Below are 27,961 nucleotides of genomic sequence, written 5' to 3' on the forward strand. Positions count from 1 at the left end.
ATACACATCAGTAGTCTTAGTGCCAAATTGTTTCGTACAATCTGCATTTCCTAATGTGGGACAGTGCTGTTCTAAATGTGGGACACTGAAAAGTCTATGTTAAAAGGCCTGAATCACTGAATTCAGGTATAGAAACCTGTCACACTCAAGTCTAAAATGTGCAATACCATATTCTGTAATTTAACCAATCACAATGTTAATGGTGTGGTACAAAACACTAGAAAAGGACAATAATAGTTTTGATGCATTTAGTAGAAAGACAATAGGCTATTATATCAGCATATCTGACATGCAGAGAAAGCAGAATGTAATGAACATGTTATGAATTCATTTATTTAAAGAAATGCAATGTTAAAATGTTAAAATGTTTTCTATTTCATACGTCTGTCCTGAACAAAAGAAATTCTTAGCCAACTAACACCAATACTATTTTGTTGACTAATTGATTAATTGATCGACAAATCTTTAAAACTGTGTTTTTCCACAGAGAAATATGCAACATAACTTATTTAATCATATCTTTACCAGAGATGTACTAAGGTTTCTTTGCATATAGGCTACTGTAGGTTTGTCTCTATATAGCTTATTTTGAAACCCTTTTCGAAAACAATGTCTTCCAAGGGAAGAAACATCTAAGCTATAGCCTATATGAATTAAAAAATAAAATACAATAATAAGCCAATTGACCAAACTCTCCATTACAGCAAGCTATTTTTAAATTAGATCTTATAAAGTTAAGAGAAAGATTAAAAACAGAAAGCCTTGTGTTATAGTTTGCATGTCTCGATGCCATGAAGACTGCACTCTGAAATATACCCAATGTAAAATGGACATAGATTATTATTATTATTATTATTATTATCATTAATATTATTAGAAACGGTGCAACAGCGTGCTCTCTGTGACTGGTTGTGTGATCACTTGCTCTATACTGCCTCCCCGAGGACATCATGAAAAATAGCAAAGTGAATTCATGAAGTGTTCTTCGGTGTGCGCTCTCTTCTTCTTCTTCCTCCTCACTGTGCCACACTCATCATCACTCCTGATCACAGACAGACAGTGTCTCTTTCCTCTCAGCTTGTGATCCTTTTCATTTTCACCTATGAGTGAAATACTTTCTCTTTACATCCATGGAGCTTTGGCTAAATTCATTAAAAGTGCACCCTGCCTTTGTTCGGATGCCTTTTTAAATATTAACAAGTTGTCATGTCATCTCTGACTGGAAGAGGAGATAGATTTGCTGCTTTGGACAGAGGAACACACAGGGTAAGTCAGTTTCTTTCATTGTGTAGGACTACATATTTTTCCGCATTTGTAAAAAAAAAAAAAAAAAAAAGAAGGTCTTCATGGAGTTTCTTAGAAGAATAATATTGTTGCACTGCGAGATAAACATTTGGGTGTGGTTAGTTACCCGCGTCATTTGACATCTAATTTCCCGCGGCCAAAGCCCACACATCCTTCTTATGATGATTTATTTCTCAGAACTCAGAAGTGCAGCATCACTGTGAGCCCGCCAGCTTTTCTGCAACTATTACCGGGAATTACTACTGCCAACCCAAGGAGCGTCCTGCCCCTGAGGGCGCCGGAGGGACCCGAGGCGACCCACATCGGAATATGTGCCAGAGAGCAGACGCTGTCCCGTCGTACAGGTCCCTGACAGGAGCCGTGGGAGACCGCGTCAGGAGTTCTCTGTCCTCTGGAAGCGGGACTTTATGCAGAGGCACCATGTCGAAGAATCCCGGCTTTGGGAGGTCCGACAGGAAAGTTGCGTGTTGTGAGAAGTGCTCAGCGACTCTTGTTGCTCTCAAGAAACAAGCTCTGAGCCTGGCAGTGCACCATCACTTCTCCTGCAAGGTCAGTAACCAGGACGCTCTGATGGAGCTGTTGGAGGGTGTAGTGGAGATGAGTGCTCCTATAAGGGCTGGAACAAGGGGAAGAAAATATGAATATAAGAAAGGTTTTTCATTTAATCAAGTTTAATCAAGACTTTTTATCAGGTGGTTTAAAATGATATTGGATGGATAGAAATAAATAATAATACAATTGCATTTCTTTATTTAAAATTCCCTTTTAGGCTATTTAACAGACTATTTAATTTTATATATTTTTTTTGATTTATAAAGACAAAAAACCTACGATTCAGTCTTAAAATAATCAGCAGTCAAGATGTATAATCTCAGACTTTGTTAATAAAAAGGACCTCTTCTCACACATTTTCTCACAAGTGCCGTGTGTTAAAAAGTCAATTAAAAAGTGTTATAATATTCATGCTGGCACATCAGTCTGACTCTTTACAGTGCTGCCTCTGGGAGGTTTGCACACCATCCATCTGTACATTTGTCACCACTAGCATCCATCAAACATTCCCATCGACAAAGTAAACCAGTGCCATTCCTGCTCGAGTGGTTTCAAATGAATATTTCATCTCAGACATCCATGTGTCATCCCCACAGTCCTCTCCATTGAGAGAGGCTATTTATTTCCGTCCTCCTAAGTGGGATGGAGCGCAGCGAGAATCGTGTTTTTAAGACACAGAGACCACAGGACAGAGCGGTACACATTTTGAGAAAGAGAGAGATGGTATCTGGTGACCACAGACATGGTCAGGAGAAATCGGATAAGCCGGCTATACAGTAGCTCCTTTCAGGTTTATTGATCTGAATGCAATTTCTCACAAACGTCTTGGCCCTATAATGACATCATTTTTATGACAGGTTTGAAATCTGGCTCAGCTTGAAAGTCCAGTCTGGCCACATCAGCTCATATCTTCTTTTATTTTACGTCATCATTTGAGTGTGAAGCTGCAATTTGTCCTACTTGGTTTATTTTGCCAATCTGATGTATATTTAAAGAGTACTATATCATGAACGGGTCCTTGTTAACCACTGAATATTATTCAATGAAATACAGCTACAGAGTTCCTGATGCTTCAGCACTTTTGGAGTTTTAATGATTTTGCTTTACATAATGATTGGGAGTTCCTCCAGTTCTCCTCTGGGGGAATATGGGTCACTGACTGTGTGCTGGCAGCCGGCAGGTTGGATGGGAGTGAGGACAGAGTGAGTCTGTTGCATGCTTTTAGATGTCAAGGGCAAAACAAACAGGCCAGGGCCCAAGAATGTCTTTGTCAAGATCAACAGCAAGATGATGGTTTGAGTTTAGTCTAGTTAGATCTGACAGCCTGGTTCCTTCCTTAGGACTCATGTCAACTTTTACAGACCAAATTTTCTCAAAATTATCAAAATATTAACATTTTATATTTATCTGCCATTTTGATAAACAACTTTATTTAATCAATATAAATAATAATTTCTCATTATATTATTATGACAGGGGAAACGGATAACCTCCTAGCGGTTATGTCCCACGTCCAATGTACGGGGCTTCAGTCCTTGTCCCAGCGGCCCTGGGTTCAAATCCGACCTAGGCCCTTTGCTGCGTGTGATACCCTGATCTCTTCTCCAAACATGTCCTGTTTCTCTTCAGCTGTCCGGTCTAATAAAGGCAAAAAAAAACTTTGAAAAATGATGCAATGAACCCTTTACCCCACACTCAAATACAGAAGAAAATATTGCAAAGTCATTGTTTGTATCATTTGTAACAGTGCTTTACCATCTTTTCAGTTTCAACAAGCAACAATTCTTTTTCACAGAAGGAAACAACTAAAATGAAATGCTTTTTGAACCTGAGCATTTTGTTGTTTTCCATGAATTTGGGGTTAAAAACAGAAAGATGACAGACATATTTTTACAAAGGTGCAGTATGTAATTTTTTTTTACTGCATTTTTAATTATCAGGGGCAGTAGTCTTAGTGCCATGATCACTTGGCTGAGTGCTAAGATTGAACCTTCCCACGACTCAATTTCCGTTTGCTCAGTGATCAGTAATGTTGTTCTCAAGTCTGAAATCAAACTAAGCCAATTAGCTTTGCTATTAGCTTTGTAATTATATCTTAAAGAAGCCTGTGCTGAATCTCATTAGGTTATTCTCTTTGTGAAAATAGAGCTTATCTCAATTACTGGCAGGTTACTGATTTCCGTTAGTTCATGTAAATTGATTTCCTTTGTGTCATTCTGCAGGACTCTAGTGATCTGTCTGGGTTTCTTCATGACAACCTTCGTGTTCATAGTCGTTCCACCAATGAGTCCAGGGACAGAGAGAGGGAGCCAGGCGAGTGCGGAGCCTGTGGTGTAACCCTGAGCCAGCTCAAACAGGAGGCTATCCTATTAGCCCTGGGCGGGGGTCAGCCATTAGCGAAGCCCCCCTTTGAACCCAGCTTTAGCATCGGTTCACTGCTGGGACAGAATGACACAAAGCATGGAGACAGAGCTCAACGTGAGGCATCTACAGCTGTGCATCAACCGCGCAGCCTCACCCAGAGTCCTCACACCCCAAGGAGCCCAAGGACCCCTCAGAGGACGCCTCAGAGGACGCCTCAAAGGACCCCTCAGAGTACCCCTCAAACTCTCAGACGAAGGGGGCCCAAGCCCCTCAATGTGGACATGGACCGCTGGGTGGAAGAGCAGCAGCAGCTGGTCGCGTCTAAGTCTGCGTCCAACACTGATGGTGTCACCACGCACCCTCACCGCCAGGTACCCCTAAAAGCTTCTCCTACCATTAAATCACACATAACACATCCCCTATGTGCATTCCCCTTTTAATGAGCTATGTGTGCAAAGTACATCTTTATGGGGGAACATGTCAGCAAAGCTATGATTCATGGTGCCTAATCAGAGCCTATTTAGATCCCATGGCCCAGGACGTTGTTTAAAACTACTTTTGCTAATGGAATGGAATTGGGTCATGAATTACCCTTGTCATAAAAGCCGGCCAGTCAGAAAGCACTTGTGATCAATAGGGGGATGGTCATATTTAACGGGGCGGCTGGTGAAATATGCATTACTGTGATGGAAGCTGCACTGCATTGCGCCCACCCTTCCCACCCTCCCTCCCTCCCTCCCTCCCTCCCCCAGGTTCCCAATGAAAAAGGTCATTAACCTATACAAGGTGATCATGTATGTAAGGTTGATGGTTCAACTTTGGCGCTGTAATGGAAGCTGCTTTCCTTACACAGTAAGAGTTTAAAGGAAGTTGTCACCAGTTAATCACAAGGCTTACAAACAGACAACCAGCCACACTCACATTCACACCTACAGCTAATTTAAAATCACCAATATAGCTAATGAGCAAGTCTTTGGACAGTGGGAGGAAGGTACCAAAAGGAAACCCAAGCATGCACGGGGTGAGCATGCAAACTCCACACAGAAAGGCCCTTACCAATGGGGATTCAAACCAGGAACATTCTCGCAGTGAGGCAATAGATTTAGCTTAAACCTGCCCCTTATTAAATAAAAGACTGTGATTGGCTTGGTCTGATGGGGCAGGATTGAAATCTTTCTTGACGGGAGGGGTGCCAGACACATGAACCCAGGTTCATCTTGTTGCCAGGCTACCATTAAACAGGATTGTTGTCAAACTGAGGGATCAGAAGAGGTTGGGTCTTAGTCATTAGAGCGATATGGTCTTGAAAGCGATATTTTTAATTAACCTGCAATTCCTAATTGACTAGTTAAATTCAATTTAACGATAACAATGAAACATCTTATTCAAATGTAACTGTTGAGGTCTTTGCTAGACTGTACGAGACATTAGCAAGGCGGGTCCAGTAAAGAGGGCAGATCAATACAGCTTTGTGTGGCTGAGGAGAAATCATACGAGAGGAGTGTAAGTGAAGGACAAAGACGGAGGAGAGGAGACAAAAGAGGAAGGCAGAGAAAATGATAACGGTTGCAGAAGAAGAGACGGTTTAAATGAAATGTTTAAGATTGGAGGCAGGAGAGAGGGAAAAACCAGAAATTCCAATTCAAAGAAATGGAGTGGGCGGGACAGGAGCACACAGGGAATAATACAGGACTATGTAAAAGCAACTACATGGAGAAATCAGAGCAGGCTGAAATAGAAAATAAAGATTATGAAAGGAGATATGAGTCAACAAGAGGGCATGAGGAGTGAAGTGGGGGAGTATACATTATCTAAATGAGCTCTGGTTTCAACTGTATATTAACCCAGCCCTGTCTCTGTACTCCTCCCAGTCTCCTTGCAAATCAACTCCTTCTGCATCAGTGTACAGCACTGACTGGCGGTTTATGCTCGGACCTTATTAAAAGGAAAAAATCTGAGCTGACGTTATGCTGCTGTGAAACATCCTGAGACATCTCTGCTGTGTGTGAGAGCACTGTTATACAGAGATGTTGGCTCAGTGGCTTGGGGCGAAGCTGACTTCATGTTGAACAGTAACATGTTGAATATGTCATGTTGTCTATCCAGTTATTAATGAGAGTATGTTTTCTGTCCCTCTCCAGCCCTGATTCATGTTTAAAGCTACTACAGCCATCATAGGTTATTCCTTATACTTCACATCAAGTAGGATCCATTATAGAACTAATAGTGTATGTTTAACCCCCTGTGCTCTCCGCCTAGATGCCCTACTTAGACAGACGCACCCATACTTGTCCCTAGAGTAATACCCTTGCCTTGATAATGGCCCCTTTTGGAGGAGATGCTGGAGTGCAATTACAGATTTGGATTTTTTATAATGAGCGTTCTCCCCCAGCAGGCTGCAGATGATGCTACGCTGGCCTGTGGTGATGTTGGGACTGTGCAGACTAGCTCAAAGATCCCCCACATATCCAGAGTGGTAAACATCGCCAACACTGCTGCAATGTCCCTTTTAGCCAGGTAAGATTCAAAACATACATTTAGACAGCAACTGTTGTGTTCAAAAATATTCATAATCTGCAGCAGGTATTATGGTGGCCCTGAAGAAAATAATTTCACAAAATGCTAAATGTTCATGAACCATCCAAACAATTCGTGAAAAAATATTTTGTGCAATGCAAAAAAATCTGTACAAATTTATTTTTGTGAAATGCAAATATATTTCAGGAGATGCAAATTTTTTTGCAGAGAATTTTGAGAACCGCAAAAATTATTTTTCAAACAAAAAAACATTTTGTGAAACATAAAACATTTTCATGAGATGTACAAACATATCCTGAAATGCAAAAACATTTCCTGCAATAATATTTCACTTACTGCCAAAAACAGAAACTGGAAAGGGTAGGACCACAATACTTGTTTGTGATTAGCAACAGTCATAGCAACAGTTTACCTTTACATTTTTCTCTTTCCACCGCGAATTTCAGCATGTATGAAAGTATGAAAATATGTAGTTATCTTTTAGAACAAAAGATAACTACATATTTTCATACTTTGCTGAAATTCAATCACAAACAAGTGATACTAATGGTCACTTTACAGAGCAGCCTCTGACATCAGTGTGTGTTAATGTGTAGGTGTGACCTGCGGTGTAAAAACACTTTGAGTACTCAGAAGACTTGAAAAGCTTTATAAGCTAAAGTCCATTTACCGTTTACAGGTAGTGTATAGTCCTTCCCTTTCTGTATTCTGAAATGTTTTTTGCAGTCAGTGAAATGTTTTTGCAGTTTATCTTCAGGGCCACCGTAGCGTATGGTCTGGCTACTCCACAAGTATCTGTGGAATGACATGCCACCTCCCTCCTTCTCTGCAGGGCAGCTGAGAAGCTCAACCTGACACTGAGGAAAAGGGGCCAGGCTTCTGATCCGGCTCCCGCTCATTTCTCCACCTGCTTCAGGGAGATGATCCAGAAAAGCCCGCCACCCGTACCCTCCTGCCTGCTCCAAGCTGCCACTAGGACCAAAGACTCACCCAATGTTGGCAAGGTACAGTATAAGGCTTCAGATTTTTCAATAGATCAACATTTTTCACTGAATCCTGTTTGGTTTGGGTTGAAATTGGTGACAATTCTAACATTTTTGGGAATTAATTTTTGAATAAAAGATTCATTTTCATTAAAGAGGGACACACCAATTAGATTTAGTAAACCAGTAAACATTTGATGAGATTTCCATCTCCTACATCTCTGTCATCATGGATAGATTTACTGACATCAACTTCTTACTGTGTTTTAATTATCTTGTACATTACCAGGAAACAAAAGGATGTCTTGCTGCAGGAGAGGCTACTTGTTGAAATTGTGGTAGCATAATTGGACTCAGGCTCTTTAGCCAATGTGGAAAACTACTTTCTAATAGCAATCAGGGAGCAACTTCACTGCTTGCAGAAAACACTCTAATGTATACTGGTCTACCAGAAAATCACCCATGACCATTGTGACTTGATTTATAACATAAGTTAACTTGGGACTCATCACAGAGTCTTATATAAAAAAAGTATTGTGTTCATTTTGTTAATTATATTCCCATTTGAATAGACCATAAAGCTGGGTACAATGTAGTCATGTCACACAGAATCTATAATGTGTGTCGTAAGAGATTTAAGCCATGTTTTAATGGCTGTAAGCCTCACAGTATACACAAGGGTTCCATAAGTCAGTATTATTCAAAAAGTAGATAGATAGCAGCGTCAGCTATGTAATAGTGTGACATCATAGCAGCCCAACATAGTGTAGCCAGCTATTAATTAAGTTAAACGTTCAAGAAGAACAGGTACACAGTAAACAGGGGACCCTCTGGGTAGGATCGGTACCCTTGGCACCCCAACAGAAGCGTTAACAAAAAAGTAGGACGGTACGGATCCCTTATTTTGGTACCATTCCAAACTTTTGACGGTGGAAACGCCAATAAATGGGTGCTGTACCGAACCGAACTGAACCGGACCGCTTGGTGGAAACGGGGCTAATGTACATTTACAAGAAGACCATTTTGGGCTACTTTGTAACTTATATTGCAATATGTAAAAACCTACAGTATAGGTCTATATCTGTGGTGATATATAGCACCATCCTCCTCGTCCACATCCACCACCTTGGAAGTGTTTTTACCGCCTTTGTTCCAGCATAAAGAGATCACAGTCAATTTGGAGGAGATCCTATATCCCCCCCCTTCTTTATGATACACTGTAATGTGGTGCTAATGTCTCCATCTTGTTCCTCCCCTCCTCTCCACTCCCCTCCTCTGGGAGAGAAAGTGGGGAGATCAATATGGCTGCCTGCCCTCCCCTTGTCTCAGATGGATGGACTCTTGGGTTCAGTCTAGAGTTACAGATAAGGGCTCCGAGAGACCCCACACACCTGCCCGAGCACTCAGCTCAGTGTGCCTCTGCGTGCCGGTTTCTATGTGTGTGTAACAACGGTAAAGAAGGTTCTCTGCTTGTGGAAAAGGCCTCTTGAATAATTGAACCATCATAAATAGAGTTTGACACATGTTCAATGACGTTAGGGAGCCACTTCTTGCATAAGGTTTTCAAATTATGAAGAGGAAAGAGAAAAAAAACCCTTCACAGTCAATGGGAACTTATCATGCGGCAGATGGAAGATGGCTTGCATTCGGTCAATAAGAGATGATGTCATGGTGGTGTAATGCAGTCCTGGACAATTTCAAGAAAACCACAGTCAGCTGGGTGTTACGGCGCACATGGTTACTTGCGATCTTGAAGACCTGAATCCTGATTAAGAAAAATGTAATTGGCTTATATACCTTATGAGAGCATATTGTCTATTGTGAAGTGCATCTTGTCTTGTCTTGTTGCAGACTAAGACCTATGAGCCTTGTTAAATGACTGTAAGAGTCGGGATCTAACTTAATTTAAGACCCTTAAAACCTCTAAATCCTTGGGCTTCCGGTGGAGAGCTGCATTAAGGAATTAATGTCATGACATGTGGAAATATAGCGGGAGGTATGCATTGCCATGCAGCTGTAAGTGCATGCATGGTCCCTGCATTAATTGAATGAGCTGGCTGTCGACTGCAGCCTCAACAAAATCCAACCTGAGACAACATACGGCTCATTTTTGTTGGAAAAATCAGGCGACGGCTATGAAGCACAAGAGCAGATTTTATTAAAGGGAACCAATTTGCTTCAATTAAGCGATGTGTGAAACATTTACGACGGCAAAGAACACCATCTTCAGTTCACCTTTGTAATGCTCAAATCTAACTCATAATGACGTTAACTAATTTGTTCTGCAAGGTTTCCCCTTTTCAACCGATGTCTCTCCTAACTCATGTTGCATAAAATAGCATCTTAGCCTCCAATGGCTGAGCATCAGGGGCTCCAAGTGGAAGTCTTACTGTTACTTCCACCTCACAGCATCATTTAATGTCAGCCTCCTGAGATAAAACCCATGTTTTGGTTCAAGCCTTGAATTCCTTTTTTCAAAATGCATTTTATATAAGAAAATGATAACCTGTAACTGACTACATAGCGGGCAGCTGTGAATGTTTTGTCTACAAATATTAAGAGACTTCTCACTGTGTCAGTGCCCTCACGTCTCTGGATGCAAAGACTCGGCGATGACTAAGACTCGCTTGAATTTTACATGAGGATATTTTTGAACTTGCTGTTTTGAAACTCATTGTTTTTTAATGTTTCCCCTCGGTGCTCAGATTTATTTTCAAAAGTTTATGTTACCTGTACGCTGCTCTCATTCTCTGCTTAAGATCTCAGGCTTCTTTTGAAAATCACTTACATACAGTACATGTTGTTCTGTAAAAGCTAGTCAGACATTACATTTAATAAGTAATGGAACAGGCTTCTCTTCTCAAGTTGTATTTGAAACTGCTCACCCGTTCTGCATTTATCTTCTATACAGTATGAATACAGGGGTAAGTGGAATTGTCGTTTTAACTTAACTCTTGTAAGAGTCATTGCACATCTGTCCCTGAAGGTTCTTACAAGCACATTTCGCTTTGACCTCTACAAAGTTTAACTAGTATAAAGCTAGCGACAGATTCATATTATCCAGGATAGACTGCAATGAGGCTTTTTTATGAGGTCAAAACCTTACATCATGAATGAGTCTGTTCACTGAAATCACAAAAATAACATCTATGTTTGAACTTGCCTCTTAATCTATTAATTTATGCATACAAACTGTTTCAGTGCTAAACCAGGTTTGGATCTGTCCACTGATATTTGCCCTCAGGAGATTAGAACAGGGGTTCCCAAGCTTTCAGCCGCCGACCCCCAAAATAACGGTGCTAACAGCTGGGGACCCCCATTGTCCCAGAGGGTGGTTAAAACCTTTAATGTTGAGCACAGCCGGGCACACTATGAGGCCTGTCCAAATATTGGCATTAGAACAGTCCAAACAGAAAGCTAGAAGCAGAATACACAGAATCTCTTGAACTATGATTTTGTTTGTATTTTAATATTAATGGATAAGATATGCTATTTATTATTATTTTTTTTTTTTACAAGTTTTGGGAAAGAAACTCGCATCCCCCCTTTCAGTGTCTGGATTAGAAGGACTTGGCATTTTTGTAATGTCATTCTTGGCATTTTGCTTACAGTATTGAAAATTTCCTGTTAAATATGACTTCGACTCACATCCTGTACTTGAGCTGCTAACAGCTGGATTTTGAGTTGATGCTAATATCTGCATGTCAACATGGTCATTAGAACAATGCTAACATGCTGATATTTCATTAGACCAATGCTAACATGCTGATTTAGACCAATGCTAACATGCTGGTGTTTCTGTATCTAGCAGCAGAATTTAGCATCAGACCTTAAATATCTTACTTGATATTTAAGGTCTGATGGCCACATTTACACAAGTATTAACGAACCCCATTTATATGCATTCCCATCACGCTGACAAAGCAGCAGGAGCAATTTTGATGCCCAAGGACACCAGGACATGTCACTGCAGGAGGTGGGGATGAAACCTAGGGCTGGGTGATATGGACCAAAACTCATATCTCGATATTGTTTAGCTGAATGGCTATCCTCAATATATATATATATATATATATATATATATATATATATATATATGTATATATATATCAATATTTATTTTATTAACGGTGAAAACACATGAAAAATAAACTACCTGTTTTGGAATTTAAAAAGTAATATTTTAAATAAAAGTGTTCCTTGAATACAATAAAAGAGAGAGAGAGGAGGAGAAGAGTGACAGACAGTCATCATCAGTGAGATGAGAAAAAGGTGAACTGGCAGCTGTAACGTTATTTTAATGCAACATAAACTAAATCGAAATTAACGATATTGTCACACCCTATATCTGAAAATATATCAATATATCTTAAAAACTTGATATAGTTCCCAGCCCTTATCAAACCCCCGACCTTCTGGTGAAGAGGCGACTGCTTCTACCACTGATCCACAGCCGCCCCTGTTATCAATATGTTCTCTACACAGAGTTGGCTGAGGATATGTCATTAGTTTTGCATGTATATGGTCCTAAATGACGGTACTGTACTTATAGCATTTCTAAACCTGGTCTGATGGTGTGAGACTGAAAGTGAAAGGAGAGTCCATCGAAGAAAGGACAACCATTAAAGTATGGACCAAATGTCATGGCTATCTATCTAATGCTTGTCCATTCAAATGGAAGAATGTCAGACATACTGACATTAATTTTATTAGGGCCATGCTGCTACTGGGACTATGCTTACCTCATGCAATTGAATACATCATTCTACAATTTATATCATACTGACATTTCCATCTTGCTTCTATCTCCTTTTTACATGTACAGGTCAGAGTCATGCTGAGGGTGAACCCAACACTGTTCGAGGGCCAAAGTCAACCACCTGTTCTCCGTGTTGAACCGTCCAAGAATAGAGTCATCATAATGGAGCCAATCAGCAAAAGCCAAACACACTCCACGATGACACTAGACAGGGATAGCAAACGTCTTGTGAAGACCTTCAACTTCGATGCCGTCTATCCTCAAGAGTCAAGCCAGGTTTGGCTCTTTTTCCTGATTATTGCTGAACATAATATGAAGATATGGTTTTAAATATTAGGGTTAGGGTTAGGGTTAGGTTTAACCCTAATCCTAACCCTAACCCAGGAGCAACTTGGGGTTAATTGTCTTGCCCAAGGACACATAGGGATCAAACACGTTCAATTTCTGGTTCTGAGACCAGACTCTACCACTGAGCCACAGCCGCCCCACTAAGCTGGCATACTGTTTATTTTCCTCACCATTCAATGCATATTTTCCCTCTGTTTGTCTCCTCTGTCTGATGACCTGAAAACTGATAGGGCCTGAATAGAACTAACAATTACACCACCCTTCAATTCAACCGTTTCCCAGCTTGCTTAAAGTGTCTGAGCCAAAGGGAATTTACAGAATCAGTATGACTTCCTCCTCTTCTGCAGATTTTCTTTGTGTTTCAACAGATGTATTTTTCAGTGCAGATATGAATCATGAGATGCTCGCTGTTCTTTGTCCTCTCTGACCAGGCTGAGGTGTGTGCAGGCGTCTTGGCTGACGTCATCCGCTGTGTGCTCAGTGGAAGCGATGGATGTGTTCTGGGTTTGGGATGTGCTGATGTGGGTGAGTAATCGGTCACTGTGAGAGGCCATGGGTTAAACTCTTAAGATGAGAGTGGGGTGCTTTTATCTGTAATCCCCCCTTCCCCCTATTTCTCTGTCCCACTCTGGCTATCATTCACCCTTTCTTTATCACTTAAAGTCCATGTCTCCATTTTCTTTCTCTGCCCTCTTATCCGCCTTAATATACATTTTCTCTATCCTTCTTTTTCCCCACAGTAATGACAGAAAAGTGTTGCTCTTTCAACTGTCTCCCCCTCACTCTTTCATATTTCACCTGTTCCTGCGTAAATAAAAGCCCATTCATCAATTATGCAACACTATTGCTTTTTTAAAAGCCCACCACAAGCTGATAGAGGTTTCAACATGCTGCACAAAATGACACAAATATTTTATTTTATTTTGCTGAGACCCTGAGATTGGACGGGACTGTGCACAAAATGGACTGTAATATGTTGCTATTAGAGAGATGGGACCCTGCACTTTGCGTCGGTCAAGAGGTTTAATAGATTTGCAGCAACAGCGCACACTCACTCAAACACACACACACACACGCACACGCACACACACACATGCACACACAGGGTAAGGACAGGGTCTCCTTGGCTCTGTTTTTTCACATGACGCCATTCTCCATGAATCTGATTGAATTAGTTGCCCAATACAAACTACATGTGGCCCCCAGCCAGGGGATATCAATCTCTTCCACAGAGTACTATTCGCTCTGAATAGGCAGCATGGCCTTTAATTGAAGTAAACCAATTCTCTTATCCTCATTCAATTAGAGTTGGGATAAGACGGGAGAGGGTAAAAAAGACCCATAACTCAAAAGTATTATGAGGCAAAAGTGCACAAGGAGATACTCCAAAAGAAAATCTGAAAATGTACATTTATATATCAGATTCAGAATCAGCTTTACTGGCCAGGTATTCTTAAACACACAAGGAATTTTACTTTGGTAAACTGTGCTCTCTTTGTACAAAGGTATCACATTAAATATCAACAATAAACAAATAAGCAAAGACTAATATGTACAAGGCTAAATAGGATAGTAGTGCAGTGGTGAGTAGTGCATACATATATATATACATATATATATATATGTATATATATATGTATATATATATATGATTCTTTATAACAGCTCTTAATCTGCTCTGCCTTTATTTTACATTTTTAGAACTTTATGCGTTAATTCCTGTGATTTTTTAAATATTTCTGCAGTTTGGTCTTTTGCATAATCGATATGGATATATTGTCTTATAATATGCAGGATGAGCTGCAGACAAGTTTTACCCGTAGGCTGTATAAAACATGGAGGTAGTCTCAGTGATGGCGCCCAGTAATGGCAGTTGCCATATTGGAAATGCTGTCTCAAACTAACTTTGGTTCATTTAGAAACAGGCAAAGAGTTGGAGCTGAGGCGGGCTGTTAGCCTCCTGGCAAACAGCTACAAAGCACCCAGCTGTCAGTCCGATCAGCCACGCCCATAATTACGCTAAACTCGTAGCCTTTATGGAATACAAACAGATGAGTTTACAGTGTCTACCAATAAAGACATGAGCTGTCCATGTTGTTTTTTGTACCAGGCTGTAAACATGTTTATTTCTGTTGTAAAAATGGGCATTTTAACATGTGCTAATGGGACTCTCCAGGCTTTTGTAACCAGCGTAATGGAGGACACTCGAGGAACTGCAGTGTTTTACATTTCCGCATCGGCTTTATTTTTCAACACCAGAGGTTGCCTGCTCAATGCTGACAGCAGTATTCACTCCAGTGACAGCTAACAGGCCTATATTAAGCAAGTGTATTTACATAAAGCTGGGTTTGGATATGCTGATAACTTTGCCCGTCTTTGGCATTGAGGTGTGGCAGGCCATCTGAGCACCAGTCATATCAATGTAAAATATATAAACATGATGATAAGATCTGAAAATGAATCATATTGTTATTAAAGTAAGTATAGCATTTCTTGATGGCCCTCTCGGGTGTGTAAAGGCAATGTGCATGAACTTGATGTTTCTGTAAATGTTGCATGCATACATCTGTGTCTACCTCAGGCTCCTGGTCTAGCATGGTGGGGAGCGGTGAGAGCACTCCGAAGCTCGGGCTTATTCCGCATGCCATCTCCTGGCTGTACAGTGCCATCGAGCGGCGGAGGGAGAAAACCTGGACCGAGCTGACTGTATCAGTGTCTGCTATAGAGCTCTGCTGTGGAGAGGAGGACACTCTGAGGGATCTATTGGGGGAGGTGGTTCACTCATCAGGCAGTATCCATGACAGTCCTAAGGCTCATGTTAGACTCCAGGAGGACCCAGTCTATGGGATACAGGTAGAAGTTAAACTGTATTTGATTCGGGAAAAAAAGGAGCTTGTTAAATGATCTTGTGCTTCTGCTGTTTCATTCTCACTCCATTTGTTGGAGTGCATTGACTTAAATAAACCAAAATCATTGATGGTGTTCTTTAACATTCATTCAAATATACAGTGTGGTAAAAGCCTAACCAGGCTTTGGAAACATTTTTTTCTAAATCTAAAACCAGAGCTGCAAGGCTGATTTTTCCTGTTTTTTTTTTTACAAGAGAGTATTTCTTGGCTCGTGTTCACTATGACACACAAATAAGTGTTATTTAGATTGGTTTGGAAGCAGGTGTCAGGGATGTTGCAGATACTGTGTGAGATATTTTCTGACTCCCCCCTAGACATGGCAGGATTAATGTTAATGTTAATTCAGAAAGTCATTTTGCATAATGGTCTTCACTTTATGAGCAGATAATACTGGGAGTGAGTGAAAATTATTAGATTGAGTTAAGATCAAATCTGATTGCACTATGACTGTGCAGCTCTCTCCTCCCTCGCAATGCTGTTTGCAAGCCAGCACCACAATGTGCATTTCTCTCTATTTCTTTGTTGGTTTCTGGGATGAATTACATCAAATCTCTCAGAATGTGCAAAGCTCTGCCAAGGCTGGGTCATCCTGTAAGTGATGTCAGATACATTTGATAGATTGACAGAAAGAAATCAAACGGCAGGTGGTTTTCATGTGAGCTACTGGAGTGAACCTTTGTGCCATATAAGATTTTACCACTCTCCTCTCCTCTGTCTCCAGCTGCGTAACCACAACCGGGTGAAGGCTCCCACTGCCGAGCGAGCTGCATCCCTTCTTGATGCAGCCATTGCAGCGCGTCGGCACAACGACTTCATTACGTATCTGTCCCACAGCTCCATAATGTTTTTCACTCTCTACATCCAGCCCCCTCGCACAGAGAGCAGCACCATCGGCAAAGGTTGTGATGAATTATTGAATAGCTTGGACAGCTTGTCCCTGTTGAATTTGCTTGTTTCCCCATGAATTATTTTCACAGTTAATCCTTTATTCCTGAATGAGTTTACAAAAAATGATGCAACCCACTTCTTCTTTACTGTGCTTTCAAACTATCCTTTTCTCGCTTGTTTTTATTTTGTAGGTGCACGAGGTGTCACTAAGTTGACTATGATAGATGTTTGTAGTGGTATGAGGGGTATGAGGCCAAATAAGCCTCCATTTTCTGAGCTCGGCCCTGTCGTCTTGTCTCTGCTAAGTGGACCCAAAACCATCCCCAACAAGTAAGAGTGTAACTCCCAAATATTATCTGTAAACATTTTAACATACGTTTGAAAAAAGTTGAGAACTTTAACATTTTTACATTGATCCAAAGTGAATTTTAGTCTTGCAAATTGCTTTCCAAAAATACTCAGATTCTGCCAGTAAAGTCATTTCATACTGGCTAAAAACCAGTGGCTTACTGTAACAGCTACATCAAAAGTTGGATAATGATATATTTGGCTGCAGGACTCATGCAAACTTTGAGCTAATGTCTGGACACATGCACTGTCTCTCTATAGGGGAAGTAAGTTGACGATGCTCCTTCAAGAATCGATGGGTCATGTAAATTGCCATACCACCGTGGTCGCTCACGTTTCTGATTCTTTGGCACATCTTCAAGAGGCAATATCCACCATCCAGATGGCTTCTCGCATCCGCAAGACCCAGAAAAGGACAAAGGTGACATATATGTTTGTTGATGTCTGTCAGTCCAACTTTAGATTGCCTCTCTGTAATTAAAAAATAAACATTTGTTCTCAGACATTATTATTTTCAACACAGCCTGATATTTTCTTGTTGATTCGTGCTTTAAGCTGTCCAAAACAAATTCAACTTTAAATTGTATCTTTCTCCTACTGCAGTCCCCCGCATGTTCTCCTCGTGGGAGGAGTTTGACAAGAGAAAAGAGAGGGCCTACGTCTTTTTCCCTGCGGGCATTTCACTCCACCGAAGAGGTCGATGTTGACGTCCCTCGTTTCCATTTGCGCGGAGAAGTGGGAGAGCGCTCCAGTAGTGACCAGTCCTGTGACACAGTCATCCAACTGGACTCGTACGGCTTGGTCCAGTCCAAAGGAACTCCAAGACTGGCACAACCCGAATTTGTTCCAATTATACCTTCTCTGCATCCTAACAAGGCCGATATGGACGACCCAGAGTTCACTGCTCTGCTCCAAGAGCTTTTGAAAATTCCCCAGCTGCAGGGAGCAAAGAATAAGGAGGAGACAGTCCAAGGGAATATCGAAGTGCTGAAAGCAGACTTGAAGCAGCCAGGGAGGGACTGTCTTAAATGTGACACATTTGCTGAACTTCAAGAGCGTTTGGGCTGTATTGATGGAAGTGAGACAACAATGGATGTGCTCAAATCCTCCTCAAAAGGCACCCCTGTTAATGACGTGACAACCAAATCCCAACCCCCCAAAGAATCAGGGAAGCATACAGATGCTAAATCATCAGATGCCCCACAGACTCAACTGGATCAGGCATTAGGTTGCAGTCAAACATCTGCTGGAGGACAGCAAACAGATGGTGCCTTACCTGGGGACAGTTTTCAGAGAGAAGATTCAGGTCTGTATGATTGTGAGGAGTGCAGTGGAACCAGTTCCAGTGAGGAACTGCTGAACCAAACTCTAGGTATTAACATGCCCTGCTGTTCTGAGCTGCCCAAAAAGGATCTTAAATCAGGTGATAAGCCCCACTCTCAGGACTTCAGTGTTGATGCTAAGGGCACAGCTGCTACTAGTTCTCCAGCACTTCAGTCCACAAGCAAACAGGAGAGTCCTGAAGCTGCCGAATGGTTCAAACCAGACAAAAGGTCTTCACCAATTGGCAAGAGCTCCCCCATATCTCCACCTTCCTCCTGTTCATCCTCACACTCCTTGGCTACCAATGTTATACTGGGAGATGTACCTAAACGCCCCTTAGAGGACATTAAGGAAATGAAGGCCACTATCACAGTAACTGTTCAACAGCCACTGGACCTAAAAGGTCAAGATGAACTTGTCTTCTCAATGGTAGAGGAGGTGACCATCAGTGGAGCACTGGACAGAGGGAGAACAGGTGGAAACATTATTTGTATCAGGGACAGTGCACAATCCCAGGCACATGTTCAAGGCGCTGGTAGCTCACAACCAATCAGGATAATCAGCAATGTCACTGAAGAGCCGGTGGCTGGAAGTACCCCCATTCCAAACAAAAGTCTCGCAGTTCAGTCTGGAGCGAAGGAAGCGAGCATGGAAGAGCCCCAGCAGCCCTTCAGAAAGGAAAAGAGGTTCTTGCCTTCATTTATAAATCCCATGCTAGTTGATACAGATATGGATTGTGAATTGATTTGCATGAAAGAAAACGAACACCCCCATGACTCTTTTCCAGGAGTCGGGTCATCATCTGAGCTCAGAGGTAATAATGTCAAATGTGAAGAGCATAGTAAGGCTCCAGAGCAGAGGATTGGGGCTTTTGCCTGCAAGAAACATGCAAAAACGTCTGAAAAAGTATGTGAATCATCTTTTAGCCGAAATTCTGATGACCTATTGGTTTTCTGCAATGAAAATGCAGAAAACAAAAAACATGAAAAGCGGACGCGAAATACAGACAATAATCCCCCTAGAGAAACAGAGCATGTTTACTCTTCTAACACTCCAAGGGGACCAGATGGGGGAGAAGTCAGTTCCAGACATGTTGGAAACGGCCCTCAGGGAACTGGTGTTCCACCTGGTTGCCAAGACACCATCCCTGCTTACTTTAAAACAGGTAGTTTGCCTAGAGGCTGGCAAAATGCCAATCTCAAGGACAGCTACTGTGGTGCACACATGACAGACTACCACAGAACCCCAAGGGGGGTGACATCATCCACCCCTTGTAGCCCAGGGGTAACTCTAGAGAGGAGGCAGGGCAGACAGCACTCCCCAGTGACCCACAGCCACCATGTCTCCTCTCCTCGGAAATATGGAGCGGAGTACAAAAAGCATGGTAGTACTGCTGCTAAAAAGGGTGTTGAATCTTTGTTTGAGACGTCAAGTTTCAGAATGAAACATGGTCAAATGAGTAGTAGGCCGATGTCCCCTATTGAGGACAGTGGTAGGCTTTTCAGTGCCAAACTGGAGTACCTTGGTACCAGGTCTAATTCCCTTGGGAGATCCCAAAGAGACTTCCCAAATCTTGATAGAGAGGGTAGTAACACCTCTTTGAGCTCTAAAGGCAGCTCTAAGGGAAGTACTGAAGGATCCTGTAAGCGAGGTTACAGAGGACATAATGATGAAGATGACACATTACCCAGGGCCAGTAGGAGCACGAGGAAGAATCAGCGGTCTGAGCAGAATCATCATGCATTTCATTCTGAAAACCCTGTAACTCAATCTGCTAGGCATATCCATTCCAAGCTTTCTGCTGTTGGGAAGCTTAAGATGGCTAGCCCTAAAGTCCGCCGACTGTCTATTCCAAGCATCAAGAACCTCAGTCTTCCCCACAAAAGCCTGCGACAGTCTGTCAGCCGCAGTGCCAGTCTCTCGCCAGACAGTAAAACGGTGAGCTTTGAGCGGGCATCCTCCTTTCTGTCCTCGTCCCCTCCGCGGTCTTACCAATCAATCAGTCGGACTCCAAGCCAGAGCTCCACATGTTCATCCACAAAGTCTGCCATCCAGGGGTTTGTCAATGGCCGAATCACAGACCTCCTGAAGGAAAGGTGTTCCAGTCCCACTTCAGGAGCTTTTGACCAATTGGCCCCACTCCCCTCCCCATACAGCCAGGTGACTGCCCCCCGCATGCCTGATCACATGAGCGGGCATGCAAGTGACACCACCAGTGTGCTGAGCGGAGATTTGCCACCAGCCATGGGGAAGACCTCGTTGCACTTCTCAAACAGGAACAGTACGGTGAGCAGTGGATATGATAGCATGATGAGGGACAGTGAAGCCACAGGCAGCAGCACATCAACCAGAGACTCTGTCAGCGACCGGAGTGGCTCTCTCCTCAGTGTGGCTCGCAGCAGTCGATCATCTCGGAGGAGGGGGAACACAGGTAAAACACCTGCAAAAAATAGGCGTTCATGAACTGAACTGGATGACTTTTTCTTCTGAAAAGATCAGAATCTCATCCAAGAACTGAGCGCTTATTGCGTGTAGTGGATGTTAGTTGTACATTTTTTTTTTTAAATGTGTAGTTCCACATTTGTCTGATGTAAAAAAAAAATGCATGTTGAGTGTTTTTATAAACCCTAAGATTCATTTTAAACTGTCCCAAACTTTGTGTCTTAAAGCGATCACTTGTTGCTTAAATTTCCTTTTAATGTTATTATCAAATGTGGGATTCATGTATGCCATGCTTTACTTTATTTATTTAATTATTGTTGCATGATAACACTTCTTAGGGAAAAGGCCCACTTCTGAGGGGCACATTCACACCTAACCAATGAATTCAATAGTATGATTGTCCAATGAAAGTGCTGAATCCTCTGGCATTTGAAGAATGTACCTTCAGTTTTGTGGAGCTTTCAGTCAAATTTTAAAAGTCAATACATTTCAAAGGTGATGTTTACATTAGACATTTTTTTCTAAATCTGCCATATAATAAACAACACCATTTCTATGAACAACAGCTCTGAGATCACATTTTTTGGGGGGCTGTAATCTGACCGTATAACATTTTAATGTGACGTTAAGTGGAGATGACATACTTCTGTAGAATGCAGTCAGACCTAGTTTCCTTACTGGCAATAAAAGCTTAATTGTGTAGGAGGTCACATTATTAATATATGAAGGCTGTGACGGCACTTTCTGGAGCCAGAGTGAGCTGAAATGAATGTTTGTCTGATGCGGTACATTATAGAGGTAGGTTGTGCTCATAGCTTGTAGACAGATACATGCTAATGGAATAATGCACTGAGAAACTCTTTAAAGCTTTTGGATAAGAACATGGGTTAAACCAGTGAAAACCTGCTAATGGGGCGAAAAAAGAAAAGCAGGAGCAGAGCTTTGCTGGAGCAAATACATTTAAAAGTCCCTGCACATCATCTGCTCATAATCAGATGATCACAGTCTGCCTGTGCTTCATTTCCCCGTAAGTGTCCTCTAATATCTCTTCTTCAATCTGATAAAGAATGAAACCTTATCATTTGAGTTAAAGCATGTACTGAGATTTCAGTGACATAAAGCATAAACCTTTTATTGTACCGGCAAACTGAGTCAATCCAGAAATATTAAACCATATAATGTCTTCAGAGTTATAGAAATAATATGTCAGTCCTGGAATGCTGCATTGTGCTCTGGCAAACAGTTTTTAGCAAAGAGAGCATTTACGCTGGACACTGAAGGCCTCTTTTCTGTCGGTAATTAGCAACAACATTTAGAGTCAAATAATATATAACACTCACTTAATCAAAGGTAGTCTTTATTTTAAGGTCACTATCTCAACTGCTTTAATGCGAGTGTGCAAATGAAAGTTTCAGATACCGGAGAGGAGAAAGATAAACCATGCCGAGATACGGCATCTCACTGCAGCATCTCTCTGCCTCGCCCTGCTGTAGGTACTCACCAGCGTCGTCTTTCCCATGATACACCCCAGTCCCTGAGACGCTCGTCTAGTGGACTGCGGTCCCGCTGGGCGGATCGGGGAATCCCAGAGGCCTACGAGTTCAAGGTCTATGAGATCGACAATATACAGAGGATGCAAAAAAGATCAGGTGCTGGCAAACAGGTGCTGGGTCTATTTTTATTTTTTTTACGAGGTTTCAGGGCTTTTTTTTCTTTTTTATCTCTACCTGCAACCAGAAAATGGCTACATTACCTCTTCAATGGTCTTAAACTTAATAGACCAATTATGGAGACATCAACTATTTCTCGACTAGAGTTACCAGTCGGTAGAGCAGAAGCCCTGTATCGGCCTACAAATGCTACACTCCTTGACAAATCGGCTGCAGGCTCTACTCATGACCTCCATCCTTTGATGCATCTGTACCCGACTCACCTCCATGTTTCCTGTCTCTCAATAAAGGCTAACACATGTCTTATCAACCTTATTCTAGATTCAATTCAAGTCAAATTCATTTATAAAGCAGATAAAAAATAAAATAAAAAGCATGTTGACCAAAGTGCTGTACAACAAAGGCAGGCAGGTAAATGAAAAGAAAACCAGATAAAATGACCACTAAAGTATTTGATTAAAACAAATAAGTAGAGATAAAAAAAACAAAAACATAAACAGACTGACAGTTGAAGAATAAAAGAGTTCCTGGGCAGTATACAGTAGAATAAATAGGAAGGGCCGATCTCAAATTGGATTGAAGGCCATCGAAACCTTGGAAGTGTCAAGCGATTGGGCAGTTCTTAGACTGTACCACAATTTCAGAGCAGCCTCAGCAAAGCTACAGTCACCTCTGATTTAAAGTCTTAGGACTTCTTAAGAGGAAGTGGTTGGTCGACCTATGTGGTCTAACTGGATTGTAAAACTGCGGTGGAACAACAAGATAAGAAGGTGCCATACCATTTAAAACCTTAAAAACAATCAATACAATTCTAAAATCAATCTTTAAACTGACAGGAAGCCAATGAAGACCAGCCAAAATAGTTGTAATGCTGTAATGACTTTGTTAGGAGACGTGCTGCAGTGTTCAGTACAAGCTGGAGACAGAGAAAAGACAACTGATCTAAACCTTTCTAAAGTGAATTATCATCCAGCCTGGAAGCGATAAAGGCATGAATGACTCCCTCAAAGTCATTTAGACAGAGCTGGAACTTAACCTTCGCTAAGGTAAATGATTTCACTACAAGAAACGTAGAACATCTCTGAGAAAGATTTCCTTTTTTAGCAGCCGCTTAACTGAACACTTAATGAACGTCACAGAGAGACGATCATGTTATTAACTAATAACATTTATACTTTAAAGTCTCATGGCTTATAGTCTCATGGCTTATAGTCTCATGGCTTATAGTCTCATGGCTTAAAGTCTCATGGCTTAAAGTCTCATGGCTCAAAGTCTCATGGCTTATAGTCTCATGGCTTAAAGTCTCATGGCTTATAGTCTCATGGCTTAAAGTCTCATGGCTTAAAGTCTCATGGCTTATAGTCTCATGGCTCAAAGTCTCATGGCTAAAGTCTCATGTCTTATAGTCTCATGGCTTATAGTCTCATGGCTTAAAGTCTCATGGCTTATAGTCTCATGGCTTAAAGTCTCATGGCTTATAGTCTCATGGCTTAAAGTCTCATGGCTTAAAGTCTCATGGCTCAAAGTCTCATGGCTTATAGTCTCATGGCTTAAAGTCTCATGGCTTATAGTCTCATGGCTCAAAGTCTCATGGCTTATAGTCTCATGGCTTAAAGTCTCATGGCTTAAAGTCTCATGGCTTATAGTCTCATGGCTTAAAGTCTCATGGCTTAAAGTCTCATGGCTCAAAGTCTCATGGCTTATAGTCTCATGGCTCAAAGTCTCATGGCTTATAGTTTCATGGCTTAAAGTCTCATGGCTTATAGTCTCATGGCTCAAAGTCTCATGGCTTATAGTCTCATGGCTTAAAGTCTCATGGCTTATAGTCGCATGGCTTAAAGTCTCATGGCTTATAGTCTCATAACTTAAAGTCTCATGGTTTATAGTCTCATGGTTTATAGTCTCATGGCTCAAACTCTCATGGCTCAAAGTCTCATGGCTTGTCTCTTAAAAAACAAAATAGAGTTTATCTCCCTCGATTAATAAAGTAGATTCTACTAAAGAGGCGTCTTGTACCAAGCTAGTTCTTAAAGTTACTCCAATAGTTTGATTTCTTTCTAATTTTGAACATGTATTATACTTTATGAAAACAAAGAGGGAAAAAGTTGCACACATTTTTAGCCTACACCTTTTATTTCATCACGTCAGACACATTCTATCAAATGTTCATTATGCTGCTAGTTGTTCATTTACAAGATGTTAACATAAATCAAAGTACTAAAAAGACGAAGCTGAATCACTGAGTTGAAGTTATTTATACCGTATGTTGCTAGTTTCAAATGTATGAAGTTAAACCTGTTCATGTTATTTATTTATGTACTTGAAGAGGGACAGTGTACATTCATCAACATTCAGACTGATTTGTTAGCCCAAAGACTAACTTTCATCAGCAGTCCCTTTGCCAGATGTTCTTTAGGGTCAAAGAATTAAAACCCATTCAAATACGTTTATTAGTGTAGAAAAATACAGATACAAAACGATTTGGGTAACAGGAACAAATAATATCCAACATAGGGCATGATACAGTTACAGTTACCATGGCTAGATCAGTGCAATAAACCATTTTTTTTAACATTTTATTTAAATGAATGATATGATGTTGACTCTCTCACTGAGTGCGTTTACATGGACTTGAGTATCTCGGGTTATGAGCCTTATCCTGGTTTTGATCATATTCGGGATGTGGTGTTTACATGCACAAATACAAAACCGGAACAGGATACTTAAAAACTCGATCAAAACTGGGATACTCAAGTTCATGTTTACTCATTGATTAGGGTGTTAAATTCCACTGATGAGCCGCTCTGGAGGAAAAGACACCCTGGCTTAATGCGGTTTGAAAGTATCTTCCTTTAGTTGACTAAACATGACAAGTTTAGAAATCATCAGTCATTTGTATAAGTAGCATGCTTCTGAGAGTATGCAGCACCCTGGCTACGTCACAGTGAGTCAAATATTCCAGCTCGCATTTAGAATTGAAATGTGCTTGAAAGCAAAATGCGACGATGCATGTGGTGACGTTATGTCCCCATGACAGGTGGTCTGGTCTCATGAGACTACACCCCAACCTCCACCAGTCTCAGACTCAACATTGATACAATTTTAATGAACACATGGGGGAAATTGGGTCAAGGCTGAAGCTGTGAACAAAGAAAAACACGTAAGGTTAAACAAACAGGGTACCATCTTGGAAAAAAAATGAAGTGAGGACTTTTATTTTAAAAAATCAAACACATATTATAGAAAATATATATGACTAATATTTATTATATTTTTTCTCACTTGGTCGAAAGTTGATAATATAGTAATGTTCATGTAGCATAGCAACACTCCGCTTGATAGTGAAGATTTTATGACTGATAGTGAGTTTAGTGCATGTTGTGCCCTTTTAACTCTCCCTAATGCATAATAAGGTTAGTGTAATCAGAGGATGATTTATTTAGTAGCCTACAGACTCTCTCACTCCCCAGAGGTGTCGTCCTGCTCTAACGTGGTGTTTATGAGTGAGTGGAGAGAGAGGGAGAGGGAGGAAGATAGAGCAATGGTGGTGGGTTGTTTTTTTATTTGACTGACAGGCACTCACTGTTTTTTTCAGATCACGTACTCGATCATATCTTATTTTATATCAACAGTAGAGATGATACATATTAGACACTTTATGTGTTTTGTGATATCAGACGCTAGGAGAAGAGAGTGGAGGATGACATGCAGCAAAGGGCAGAGGTTGGATTTGAACCCTTTAGCATTAAAGGTTAAGTTCTATACTGTTTGTGGAGGGATGAGTTTTTGAAGACATCATTTACAAATACACTTTGAACAAAGAATTCTCCAGGTGCTATATGAGTGTAGATAACAGTGGTGAAGTGTGTGTGTGTGTTTGCGTTTTTCAGAGGCCTGCGAGCTTCAGTGCCAAGCTGAAGTTTTTGGAGCACCGTCAGGACAGGATCTCAGAGGTCCGGGCCAAATACAACAACCTCAGGAGAGAGCTCGAGCAGGCCAAACACAACCTCATGCTGGAGCCCGCCAAGTGGAACCAAGAATGTCAGTGAAGTTATCTTTGTTGTCCGGTTATCTTATCAACTCATTGTTGAGTTGATTAAGAAATGCTTGCGTTTCCATGAGTCATAGTAGCATCCCCTGAATGACCTTCTTTTGTCAGAGCAGCACTCATAAGAATCACATGTTAAAATAACCAGTGGTGGAACACACAGTGGAGAGGCTAGTACACACAGAGGTGGGAATTGATACGTAAAAAAATACAGCACTATCAATATATTATCAATATAATTTTACATTATTTTTCAGTCTATAAGTTAATTGATTTCATGCCCAGTTGTTTGAGCTCCACCTCATTGAAAGGGCAAATAACATGCTTGTAGTATGACAACGTTTCAACAGAGGGCAGTATACTGCCATTCCAGTACGCTGACTCCTCATCACTTGAGTGATGCTGTGACACTTTCCTGAAATAGCACATGGTGACTCTAGGTCAGACCAGCTAGTTTAAATAACAACATTTACTGCAGTTCTATACTGTTGAAGAAGAAAGCGCCTTGTGCAGTCACATGGTATTGTTTATTTTCACCATCATACTCTGTGAGTACATTTTGGCTATTGGGCGACGGGGCAGCACTCACCCATTTCATTTGGTCTACTTACAGTAACCTTCTAAAATGACTTATAAGTTCACTTTACCTTACAAACTGCTCCAGTGTCACCTTGCTGTCCTCCTCCAGTCGACCTGTGGCAGACCTTCGAGGTGGACTCCCTGGAGCATCTGGAAGCCCTTGAAGGGGTGACTGCTCAGCTGGAGAAGAGGCTCAACATCTGCAAGGCCAATGTTATGATGGTCACCTGCTTTGACGCTACAACCAGGAGGCGGCACAGGAAGCGCCAGACAAAAACACAGCAGGAGAGAGCCTTAAAGGGAATTTGAGTTGAACTGATATGACGTTACTATGACTACCTATCACTTTGATGTTTTTAGATGATACATTCAAAATGTGTATATCTGCAACACACTTTATCTCAATGCATATTTAAAGTGCCACATTACCTCTGGTTCTTTTCAGTGAACTAGGTGCTACAGACTAAGTGTTATGTCTTATAACCAGGTGCTGCCTGTCACGTGATCAGTGGTTTGAAGCCAGAGTTTGAATATTTTCACCTTGACTTCAAACAGCCCTTTCTTTGCACTACGTTTCTCCCTGGAATTCTTCAGGCACACTTCTAAAGGGCTTATAGTTGCTACAATGCAATTAGAAAGCTTTTCATGGCAAAAACTGAAATGATCAACTGTCACTACCTGTATTATCTGTACTTCAATATGTAGATTAATTTGCTTTTTAAAGCTTACTAAAGTTTCTTTTGAGCCTTCAGTTCAGATAGATGCTGACAAGACATTTTAGTGAGGCTAAGGGACAAATCCTCCTCTCCTGTTAAAGAACCTGTTGAGGATTCAGATATAAAACTCACGCTTTAAAGGTCCACTATGTAAGATATCTACTGAATTAAATCCTAAAATGACCTTGA

General features: G+C 41.2%; 1 protein-coding gene across 3 annotated transcripts; it reads left to right on the forward strand.

Annotated features, from left to right (window-relative positions):
• Window positions 1–1,029: 1,029 nt before the first annotated feature.
• kif26bb (kinesin family member 26Bb) lies at window positions 1,030–27,900 on the forward strand. Of its 3 annotated transcripts, none has more exons than XM_061052579.1 (15): window positions 1,030–1,266; window positions 1,483–1,854; window positions 4,080–4,592; window positions 6,614–6,738; window positions 7,592–7,763; window positions 12,568–12,777; window positions 13,281–13,374; window positions 15,431–15,702; window positions 16,480–16,657; window positions 16,838–16,976; window positions 17,256–17,415; window positions 17,598–20,748; window positions 22,253–22,422; window positions 26,320–26,470; window positions 27,166–27,900. In XM_061052579.1, exons 1-15 carry the CDS (start codon window positions 1,207–1,209, stop codon window positions 27,363–27,365), a joined length of 5,967 nt encoding a protein of 1,988 aa, XP_060908562.1. In that variant the 5' UTR covers window positions 1,030–1,206; the 3' UTR covers window positions 27,366–27,900. The 3 variants fall into 3 exon arrangements, with proteins under 3 accessions (XP_060908562.1, XP_060908564.1, XP_060908565.1); XM_061052581.1 differs by having other exon boundaries at window positions 1,031–1,266; window positions 6,617–6,738; XM_061052582.1 differs by having other exon boundaries at window positions 1,031–1,266; window positions 22,253–22,408; window positions 27,166–27,366.
• Window positions 27,901–27,961: the final 61 nt, after the last annotated feature.

The sequence above is a fragment of the Labrus mixtus genome, chromosome 12, assembly GCF_963584025.1.
Source record: "Labrus mixtus chromosome 12, fLabMix1.1, whole genome shotgun sequence".
Taxonomy (NCBI): Eukaryota; Metazoa; Chordata; class Actinopteri; order Labriformes; family Labridae; genus Labrus; species Labrus mixtus.